Raw genomic sequence first — 11,870 nt, 5'->3', positions numbered from 1 at the left:
GTCAGTTCAAAAAGTGCAAGCAGATACTTCTCTCAACACAGACTGATCAAGGGGTTTACCAAATTCAAGAGGCCAGAGCAAAATAAAATCACTGTAGAATCTAAAACCGTGTACTGTTGTTTTATCAAGTAACATCAACCTGCTAATATATCAAATACAATTTATTTTAAAGTGTGCTTTTCCTGTTCTTTCTATGTTTTGCATTGGATTTATACTCCCCTGCTACTTAATGCTACATTTTGCATCATTTACCCATTTCTTTTCAGCCCGATTTTCTACAAAAATTCTGCAATCTTTCTGAAAATACCTGTGGTCTGAGTGCTGACTGAAAAATGGCCAACTTGGGTGGCCAAAGGGGAGAAAATACTAACATCATCCCTCGGGGCACCCAAATGACCACCACAATTGCTCTCTGTGGGCTTGGTGAACAAATTATGATAGACACTGGGTGCTCCACTTATCTCTCCTCAGGAAGGATGTGTTGCTCAGATGCGGGAAATCCATTAGCCAACTGCCTTTGGCTCTCAGCTCTTCCAGGACTGCCTGAGCTGTAGAAGGCTGACTCACCTATATCCTCACCCTTTTTAGGCCCCACACATCGGCCGATTGTGGAAGAAGAATGTCTGCTCATCTCTACCCAATAAAGGGCAACTTGGAAGATTGCTCCAATGCCTCAATTTCTTCTGGGGTCATCTAAAGCTGTCACCTGGGAGATTTGCTTGGGAATGGAGCTTGGTAGTTTGAAAGCAGCTACCCACGATAGCTGTCATGGCCTCAGAGTTTCTTACTGTGACCCTGAGAAGAAACCCAAATGGTAAGTTTCTCCTGCGTCTTTTGGGTGTCTGTCCTTTGTTTTTTTTTTTTTTCTATCCATTCCTGTGTCTCATCTGTGCTCCCTTGCTGTTCACTCCTTAAGCCATATCCCTTTCCTGAGCTCCTCTGGCAGAAGGAGGGGAAGAGATGTAGAGGGTAGACAGGATAAGCTTGTCTCACTTCTGGGGCAGGCATCAGTGAGACACTGAGCGATTTAGAGAATTTATCTAACATTATACACTTGACAGGGCAAACTCATTCACAATCTTGCCTGTCCAGATTGCTAACCAAGTGAGAAAAATAAATACACCAAAATTTGTGGTACTTGTATAAAGGTAACATGTCTTGTGACATTAATGATTATGAATGCCGCTGAGTGTATCAGGTTAGCTATGTTTTTGCTACACAAATTCAATCCAGCATAAAACATGTGCCTGAAGTCAACATGCTAATTCTTCCAGCCACATACAAAGAAACACTGGCTCTTCTACTGCTTAGCCAAACTGTGCTTGCCAGCTCTTACGGTTTCTTACTCCTGCAGCACTGGTTGTCTGATCACAGCTTGAAAATAATGGGAAAGGTAGAGCTGGAGTCTCATGTGGGACTGGAAAGAACCTCTAGGTATCTTTCCTTGTGTGTGACTGCTTCATTTGAAAGTTGAAGTAACTCAGAGACAGTAATTAACTTGCCCGTGGGCATTTAGAAGAATAGGGACTTTGCCAGCTGGGATCAGGTCTCTATTCCCAGGCCCCAGGACTCTATTGCTCGAACCAGAGAACTGTGTTTCACTCATTATTTCTGGCTACTAGGAGCAGTAGAAGTCATGGGTCTACACCCAGGTACAGAATATGGAGACCCAATCTTGGCAGTGGTCGGGTAAACCATCAGCATTCTTCTTGGTGCCTGAGAGGATAATAGTCAACAGTAAGTAGCCACCAGATAAATATGTTATTATCTGGAAAGGGGAAGAAGTCCTGAGGTTTTCAGCTGGCATAGTAGAGAGTGCACGATTTAAAAGATCTTTTCAAAACTCCTTTGCATCATGCAGGGCTATTATAACTACTAAAGCTGGGGTGGCGATAATCTAAATCCCAAAATATTAGTGGTTAATTAGGAATCCTAGAGACTTCTTCCAGAAATAAAGCTTAATCTCCTAATTACACTTTTATTTCTTAATTGCCACCCACAGTAACCCATGCAAATATGAATTTGGTTTCCAAAGGGAAGGGTTCATGTGTTCTTCCAGTGCACTCACTCTAGAGTCATTGGAAAAATCAACAAAGAAGGTGGGCATGAACTCTTGTTTCCCTTTTTCTCAATTCATAGCTATAAATCTCCACCTTTTTCTTCTTAAATGTAAGAAAATTTAATAACTGCTATATAATCACCTTCATCTGGTTAATTTGCATTTAAAATGTACTACATTGCATGTATTAAAAATTTAATCCACATTTTTTTTTTAGATTTTGGGGTGGGGAAAGAGGCTATTTAGGAAAGAAAAGAATTCTCCAGAATGTAAGATCTCGTGAAAAACAATTCGAATAAAATAATTTTTTTCATCTGAGTTAGTGATGGTTAACATCTTATGAATTTGCTAGGGCCAATTTGATTGAACTAGTATTTTTTAAGTACTGCGAAAATTAATGCTAAAAACAAGTCCAAGTACGCTGACCTTTTTTCTCCAAGCCAAAAGGAAGCTATTCAAAGTAATGGCAAAGATGCCAGGATTATTCACAGGAGCACAGAATCCCTGGTCACTCCTATCTGCTTTGAGCTCCTGCAGGCTCTCTTGTCCCTCCAACATTTTGGGCCAGATTTTCTGGGTTCCTTCAAGGACCATCGAGAAACCATTCCAGGCCCAGAGTGAGATACCAAAACCGGAAACAGGGAGTAGAAGAAGGGGCGTCAGCTCGCCAAGCTTGGCAAGACTTCATTCTGATCACTTTGCTGCTACTGTAAAACTGCTCAATAATGCTCAAAAGAGCTCCCAGGCCAGAGTTCATAAAATAAAATAAAAAAAAAACACAACACATAAATTGAACGTAACAGTAGATGGCAGAGGGAAAAAAAGAATTCTAGCCAAAGCATTGCTTTTACCTTGCAACTAACCCCAATATGTTGCTGGAAAAAAAATGTCTGTGTGGAAAAGGCTCAACAATCCTAGAACTGAATTATTTGGTTTATTAGCTATACCACCATGACAGGTTTATCAGCATTATCAGGTTTATCAATTCTGCAACTTCTGACCAGTATATATCCACAGAGCATTCTTGTCTATTTTAACTCTCTGGTCTGCATAAAAAGCAAAAGACACAAAATCAATTCCAATTCAGTTCTGGAAGCCATCACAATTTCAAAAGGCAAAACACAAGCCAAATAAGTCCAATGTACTATGCCGCTCTTTAGCTTGAAAACGAGTACATGTTTTGACACTGAATATGTTGAACCAAGAAGACATTAAAATGTAAGATACAGGGCCTGGTGTGGCAGCCTAGTGGCTAAAGTCCTTGCCTTGCATGACAGGGATCCCATATGGGCACCAGTTCTAATCCTGGTGGCCCCGATTCCCATCCAACTCCCTGCTTGTGGCCTGGGAAAGCAGTCAAGGACAGCCCAAAGCCTTGGGACCCTGCACTAGTGTGGAGGATCCGGAAGAAGCTCTGGGCTCCTGGCTCGATTTGGCACAGCTCTGGCTGTTGTGACCACTTGGAAGTGTATCAACAGACAGAAGGTCTTCTTCTCTGTCCCTGTTCTTCTCTGTCTCTGCTCCTCTCTGTATATCTACCTTTCCAATAAAAATAAAATAAATCTTATAAAAACAGTAAGATACAATTAATTTATAATTGATCTGGATTTTGAATTAGATAAATCACACTAGCTTATTAAACCAATGTCATAAAAGGTATACATGATAATGCCTGAATATGCTTGAAATACTAAATAGTTCCAAATACCAGAATATACAGTTGTTAAACTAGAGGTAATGGCTTTCATTTGGAAAGAAGGCAATATAATACGGCCCAATAAGCACCAGAACTGAGTCAAAAGAGGTAAAATGTTAGTACTATTTGAATGACCTCAAAGGGCAATTAGCATATCCAAGACACAGTTCCTTAATTTCTCATGTCAAATGATAGAATTCAGATAATTCATTTCCTCTTTCAGTATCAACATTCTCTGCTTCAAACTATGCTCTATGATACAACTTCCAAAATATTTTGGCCCATAGAAGATCAATTACATTCATCTTTAAAATTAAGCTCCATAAAGTACAAATGCATTTTCCATAGCTACCTCAAATAATTCTTTACAGCATGTTAAAAATACCACAGCAATTATAAATTTTATAATAAACAATAACCTATCAATCCACATTTATAACTCTCAGCAGTCAAGATATTTCTATCAGAGTCTTTAGTCTTGAGGCAAGCAGACAGTAAACGACAAGCAATTCATGAATTGCACCCTCAGCTTAAAGCTGTCTTTCAGGTGCCTGGCATCCTGTAGCAAACAACAAAGGCTAAAGGCCCAACTTACACAAAGAACTTAGAATGAATCATTCTTCACCTTTAGGGCCAGGAATATAAACAAAATAGTAACTACTTATATCCAAATACACCTCAGATTACCTCAGGTAGAACGAGCTGAGGATAAAGGGCAAAGCTTTCACCCTGAGTGTTGTAGCCTTGAGAATGCAGTGACGATACCGCCAGACATTCCCACAGATGCATTACATGCATTCATGAAACAAAAGACAATCTACCACTGTCTACTTTCTTTCTTTTTCCCACTTGTGAAGGAATTATTACTGTACTCGGAAGCAGGCTTCTTTTTGGCAGACAGCAGCACTGGCACAACCTCTGTGTATACATTGTTAGAAGCTCAATGTGTAAAGTAAATGCAAATGTAAAAATAGCTCTCAAGTTATTTTTCTTTTTGACTGACACTAGGAAAGTTTTCATTTGATAGGTATATAGTATCCCCCAGGAAAGAAAAATGCTAAACTTTTTAGGAACATATAATTAAGAAGTAATAGCTTACGTTTCCCCTCACCAAAATAATCAAGTGCATGTTTTAACTAGAAAATATCAGAGGAAACAACATTCCCAATGATTTCTAAACATCAAATTCAAATTCATATCTCTAGAACTATGAAAAAAGTATCTTGAATATTTTCAACCAAATATTGGTTGAAAAGTATTTCATGTTTTAATGTTTAATTTGACTCAGATGGATTTCTTATTCTGGGTGCACAAAAGTGGAAAAAGCTGCAGGGTTTTTCTAGCTCAATAACACAAAGACATTATTTTTGTTAAGAATATTATATTTACACATTCGCTAGGATGACAAAGAGAGATGAATTTAAGAATACTTTGCAAACAAGGTTGTCACTCACATTGAGTTTCGCTCACCCTCCCCACTTTGCTTGGCTGCAAAGCATGAGACTTCTTACCTTCACATTTTTGTGACACTTCATTAAATTTGTGTCCAGCAGGGCATTTGCACTCAAAAGACCCAACGGTATTAATGCAATTTCCTCCTTGACAGAGCCCAGGGATGGCCTGGCATTCATCCACGTCTGTCAGATTTTTAAGAGAGAGAGAAAGAGTCACATGAAATTCATTGCAGAAGAAAATATGATAGATTAGCCACAATTATATGATCATATTTACATCAATGAGTTATTTGTCTAGCACAACATTTGGAGTACAAAGAGAAGTTACATTTCATCATGACATTTTGTAAATAAACGATGTTATTCAGGTGACTTGGTCTATAGTGTCCTATTAGAAGGACAAATGTCCTTTATTTTCCCACCACTCATATTTTCTCACCCAGAGAATATTTACACTCATGTCTGTGAATTTAATTACATATTCAGCAATGTGCAAAACATTCATTATTCGTTGCCTCATTTTTAAAAAATCTCTGGATTAACATTAATAACCAGGGCTCTTCAAGAAACAAAGTCAAAAATGTAATACATTTCTATAATGAAGCTATTTTAAAAGTTGTGCTGGATGATTTAGTTAAAACAATTACTTAAGGTCCCTCTAACCACACATGACACTTAATGTTTTCATATACACTAAGTGGAAAATACTCTTATATGTTAAAAATTGAATAAATCAGAAAATTAGCACAAGAAATGAGAGATAATGGATATGCAGTCTGAATTGTAGACTTGCCTCAATGCCAGAGGGAAACTTTTCAAGTCAGATCATGCCCCTTCCTCGCTCACAATGCAAGTCTTATCTAAGTTCTAGGAAGTTTTACATGACTTTCAGATCTCACTTCTAGCTCCTCCCACTTTTTCCTGGGTCCCACATCACCAGCTTCTGCAAGTACCACAGGTGCAGCTTCCCCAGAGCTCTGCACAAAATACCCCAGCTCCAGAGAGCCACTTGCATCACTGCTGCCCATGTTTCAGTCCAACAGCAACACCTGGACCCGCTGTCACCATGCTTCTTACCAAGTTTAGTTTCTTCCATGTGACTAACCGCTAATTGGCAAGATATGCATCTGTTTGTTTACTTTATTAAATCATCTCTGATATAAGCTTCCCAAGGGCTGTATCCCCAGTGCCTAAGGACTAATCTGTGGTCTTTTATGTGTGGCCCTAAATATTATATTAACTTCCCAGGAACAAAATTTATCATCCCACACTCACTTGCATTCAGTTACAAAGACTGTAAAGGTACATGTTCATTCTCTTCACTCTTCACAACACAGATAGGTTTGATTTACAAGAGAACTCCCAATGAAAGAGTCTCACATTGCTCCTGTATTTAGAAATCTAGAAGATTTAAGGTTCTCTTTATTTTTCTCTTCATGGAATAAAGTGGTAAAGCAATTGCTCTTTTTAAGATCTCAACCAGTGTTCAGAAAAGCTGGCACACACTAAATCGTGCATTAAAGTATTTATGTAATTGGGTGTAAAAGTGTCCCTACTGCTCTAAATGGAATATCCCAATCCACACATGGACAGCTGCATTGAAACAGAATAAGATTATGTTTACGGCCTACTTTAGTTTTGTCTTATGCCAAAATTTCCCATTGTCTTGAATGCACTAAATATGTTTATTAAAATGTTATTTGACTCTAAGATTTTACAGATAGGCAAAACTAACAGGCTTATCGATCATGTGTTTTGGTCAACAGGAGACAGAGAGGGGTCATTCTCTACTGTTATGTCTTCCAATTTTGGAAAGTGAATGAGCTCCTTTATCAATCCGTTGGCCCACAACTGCCACATCTATCTTAGGACTGGAAGCACCAGCAAGAAGAGAAAGTTACCAAATGATGAAAGATTTTCTCTAGAAAAAGCCTATCAAAAATGAGAAGATTCTCATAGTAGCAAAAAAAAAATGCCATTTTTCCCCATGAGTTTTCAAAATTTTTATCATTAAATACTTCCCCTGAGCCCCTCCCCACCCACTCCTACCCCAGCCCAGATGTTGAACAGCACTGCTGGGAAGGGACAGGAAACAAATGCTGGGGGAGAAAAATCTAGACTGCCAGAAATGAACAGTAGAGTAAAGAGAATGCAGTACTTCCCTTTCTCTGCTCATTCTCTTTCCCCTCATTTTGTTAGCACCCCAACCTCTAAGCATGACTCATGGGCAGGCATCTGGAGATTCAAGGCCTGGCTTTCTGATCACTGCCAGCAGGTTCATGGCTATTAGTGAACTTCAGAACAACAAAACCAACAAAACTTTCCAAGACTCACTGAGACTTTCTAAGAATGAGAAACATAAAAAGGCACCAAAAAAGAGGTGCAGTGAACTTAACTCTGTATGTTATAAAATCTTACAAACCCCTTCATCATACCAGGGTTTCAAAGTGACTTCTTTCCTGCTCCAGACATTCAAAAGGAAACATACAAGGGCACTGCATGGAAGAGCGGAGCCAGCACAACAAAATTTCAAATGAGATGTTGGAAATGGAGACCCATAAAACTGAGGGACAAAATTCAAGTTTTGTTTTACTGCATTTTAACCTCAGAATTAACATACAGAATAAGGATAAGAGGCTGTTTGCCTCAGAAAGGCATGTCCTGAATTATCTGAAGACACTGCAGCTTGCTAAAAAATAAATAAATAAATAAATAAATTCAACAGCACTGAAGACATCTAAAGGAAGCAGAGATAGCCTGGGAGTTTTCAATCCTATCAGTTTAGTGTGGTGCTGCCTCTGTTCCCTTCCTCCTGTTTCCTGCCAGACATCCAGACAATAAAAGAATTTGTACAGCTGGAAGAGCAGGAGTAAAAGCCAAAAATGGAATAAGGACGTCTATGGGAGGCAGAAGAGGCAGCAAGCAGGCGACATCTGGGGATATTTAAAACTGTGAAACCAATCCTAATTTATTTCTGACTTGTTTAAAAAAAAACCCACAATGCAGCATGTCAAATGTCCAGAGAACAATTTTCTTCAGGTCAGTTAAGAACAACCTGTAACACAGGGGTAACTCCAACAGTTTTGAATGAAGAAAAAAAGCAACACACCCAACCTTGTTCGTAAACCTTGCTTGCATCTGCACACAGCATTGCTATAACGCATAGCATGGCTGTACACGGCATCCTGACACTGCTGGAGCTAGAGGGACATGAAAACACCACTGGGGTCAAAAAAGGGAACTTGTGGGTGAGCAAAAAACCAGGGAAGACAGCTGCTCCCTTGCAAGCTGCCTTTCTAAAGCCTGACTTGGATACCACGCAGTCAGCAAAACCATGCAGCTGTCTTCACACTGCTTTCTCCTCTTCAACTTCTCTAGGGCAAATAAACTTCATCCATCAATAATCCCTTGGACCGGGATTTACCTTGACAAGCTCCCGTGCGGATGTTGGGAATGAAGCCACGGCGGCAGGGGTGAGGCTGGGCAGGGCACATCTCACAGGGGTGGCCCCAGGCTCGGCCAACTGTGGCACAGCAGAGAGTTTTTGTGCAGACGATTCCACTGAGCTGTCCCTGGCACATCTGGTTGCTGACCACGGTGAAACACGGTCCTGTTCTGTAATCTGAAAAGAGAGAATAAAAATCCCATGAAAGTCTAGAAACGCAAGGCCCAGCAACCAGTTGGGCCTTATCTTGCTTAACTCCCAATGTAAGAAACAGATCTGAGACAGACAAACACACATGGCTGACTCCCTCGAGAGCTGCTGGGCTGATCTTCTACCTTGGAACCCTTTCCTCCACCGCAACATGAGGGTACAAACCTTGGATCCCAGCCACTTGGATGAGGCCAGTGTGAGGACCACATGAAGTCATGAAGAACTTCACAACTAAGAGTTACTGTGCAAACACAGCACATGTTAGCATCCAATCATTCCCTCCAGAAAACACGATGTGTGTACACTGGTGCAGGCTCTGAGCCCAACACAGACGCTTAAGTGATTTAAAAAGATCACCGCCCCCACCACCTATGTGGAGTTGACAGCCTATGATTACTTAGGTGAAAGACAGCAAAGCATTTTAAGACTCATATTTCTTTAAACAGAAAAAAAGTGGTTATCTGTTTCTTTCAAATTGGACCCATCTCATTTCAGACACAAAGCAAACCAACAAAAGATTTTCTAAAATTTACCTACATAGGGTGGGGCAGCTAGTAAAACTACCATCTGCAACATCAGCATACCATATTTGAAACACTAGTTCAAATCCCGGCTGCTCTGCTTCCAAACAGCCCCTTTAATATGTCCTTGAGGAAGCACCTAGGACTCAAGTAACTGGGTTCCCACATGGGTGACCTGAATTGGGTTTTGACCTGTAGCCACTGTGGGTATTTGGGGGAGTGACTCATCTGAAGGGAATGTTCTCATGTTCTCTTTCTCTCTGCCTCTCAATTCTTTCCTAGGCATAGTTTCATCAAAACCTGCCATCTTTGCCCACAAATAATTCAAACCAATAGTAAAAGCCAGCCTCATTCTGAATTAGGAACAGAGCTGGAACTTGAACCCAGGCTCCCGTATGTAGTGTGAGTCTCACAGTGGGGCGGCCTCACCTTTACAGCAAATGGCTGACCCAGGTTCACTTTTAATTCCATTTTTTTCCATGAGCTGTTTGAACCATCCATGTCTGATTTATCTCTTCTATTTTAATATTATATCATGTATCTTCCTAATTCAGAATTAAATATTATTTTAGACAATTTGAAAAGAGTAGAAAAATAAGTAAGAAATGTAGTTGTAGCTGAAGAGAGTCTTCAGAGTACATTGGTTATATAATCGTATGTAATTTTATGTAGGTATTTGTGTGTTTTAATCATAAATTCAGGATTTTGCTGAATGTACTGTTTTGACTATTAACACCTTTTTATGAGTTAACATTGCCAAAACATTTTCCCACGCAATTAAGTATTATCCAAAATATTATTTTAATTGCTGTACAATTTTCCATGAAGTAACAATACAAATTATTCATCTATATCATTTAAATTGCTTCTAGTTCTTCATTATCATACACACTTGTCAATGTTGTCATTACCGATAAAATCTTCCCAGGATAAAAAGTATTTAGTTCATGAAAAAGCTGTCAAGATTTTTATGACTACACAAATCTTACACTTGAGACTAGAATGAGCATACCAGCACAATATTCTATTTTAAACAAAATAAATATAACACCCTATACTAGGAAACAACAGAATTTAGTTTTCCTGTGAATTTACAGAGACAAGTACAAATGCTTTAATCAAACAAATACATGCTAGTATGCTGTTTTTGATCTTTTAAAACAAGTGTAATAGAACATGAATTTTAACTTGCAACCCTTTCTTCAACATTACTAGGATGTTTATCCTCCTCATTTTGCTAAGATGTGTATGAAATTATCTTTTTATGAGAACTGCAAAAATTCAGAGTATATAATGCAAGTTTATTTTGTGACACCAGCAAAACTCAGGCAAACTAAGAAAACTGGATTCAGTCCAACACTGCCTGATTTTTCCACATGTAAGTTGCCCCGATTTCAGTATTAACTGGTAGAATAGACACATGACCTGCCACTCAAAACACACATTAGATATCTCTAGAGTCCCTAATGTGATATCTTTATGAACCATATGAGACATCTGGAAAACAGCCTAAGTATGTAGGCTAGAATCTACAGACACAACAGACTTGTATAATAAACAGCCCTACAGAGTGATTTGGGAAACAAGTTAAATCAACTGGATTCTTCAACAGTGAAAATTAGAAAATGAACACAAAATGTATTTTGTAGATGCATATTTTCATTGCAACATGCTGACTATAAAGGGAGAGGCATAATCTGGGGGAAACAGATTTGGGTCTAAAAGTTTCTTGGAAGGTAAAATCTATATTAACATGGTTTGCAAATGTCATTCCAATTTGGCTTCATGAACTTCATTTAGATTGCCAAAGTTACACCCTTTTCCTACACTCCAACCACAGAAAGAAATCTGCCCAAACTTCCAGTTCCTTCCTAATAATCTAATTATTTATAATTATTCCTATAGCACTAATGTGATAGATAAATTTACACACTTTCTTCTTGTTCTTTTTTTCCAGGTAGTCCCAACATGAGGAGGGGAACATGCCTAATTCAATGCTTGTGCAGTGTTTGACTCATTCCTGGCTTCAATGTAAATCATCATTCCTAATGTAACTAAAATATAATATTAGATATGCTTTCTGTGTGCAAATTGCTCTACAATCACTTCCTTCTGAGATCTTCATGAATGAGGGCACTAGTTCAAACATTTCCAAAATTGAAGTGCTATTTTAATTGCTTTAACTGGTCTACTCTAGTGTGGCTTGTTCATGGGAATTTCTGCATCTCTGTGTTCCCATTATGAGTGGTTAGCTCAAGGTTTGCTCTGAGTCCCATTAGATCTGGCCTCCAGGCTTGGGCTCTAACCAATGTGTGTCTGTAGGCTCCAACCCCAAGCTTATTCCCAGCTCTGCAGTTCAGAATGCTGCGGTCTACAGCATTATTTCACTTTCATTCGTAATCAGACTTCACTCTGAAGCAAATGCATCATTTACAGGGAAGGAATATTCTGTGGTATAATGAATTCTTGTCACTCCTGCCCAGTC

The 11,870-nt window shown here is 39.1% G+C and overlaps 1 protein-coding gene across 2 annotated transcripts in view; it reads right to left on the bottom strand.

Moving 5' to 3' along the window:
• The window catches only part of FBN1 (fibrillin 1), a 227,834-nt gene that overhangs the window by 108,623 nt on the left and 107,341 nt on the right, over positions 1 to 11,870 (bottom strand). For both annotated transcript variants that reach the window (XM_058665887.1, XM_004578093.4), the window contains 2 exons: positions 8,634 to 8,831; positions 5,267 to 5,392 (listed from right to left, as the gene is read on the bottom strand). In XM_058665887.1, the coding sequence (XP_058521870.1) occupies positions 5,267 to 5,392; positions 8,634 to 8,831 (324 nt within the window). The remainder of the gene's footprint in view (positions 1 to 5,266; positions 5,393 to 8,633; positions 8,832 to 11,870) is intronic.

Source organism: Ochotona princeps, chromosome 6 (genome assembly GCF_030435755.1).
Source record: "Ochotona princeps isolate mOchPri1 chromosome 6, mOchPri1.hap1, whole genome shotgun sequence".
In the NCBI taxonomy this organism is placed as follows: domain Eukaryota; kingdom Metazoa; phylum Chordata; class Mammalia; order Lagomorpha; family Ochotonidae; genus Ochotona; species Ochotona princeps.
This window is presented reverse-complemented; position numbering and strand designations above follow the sequence as displayed.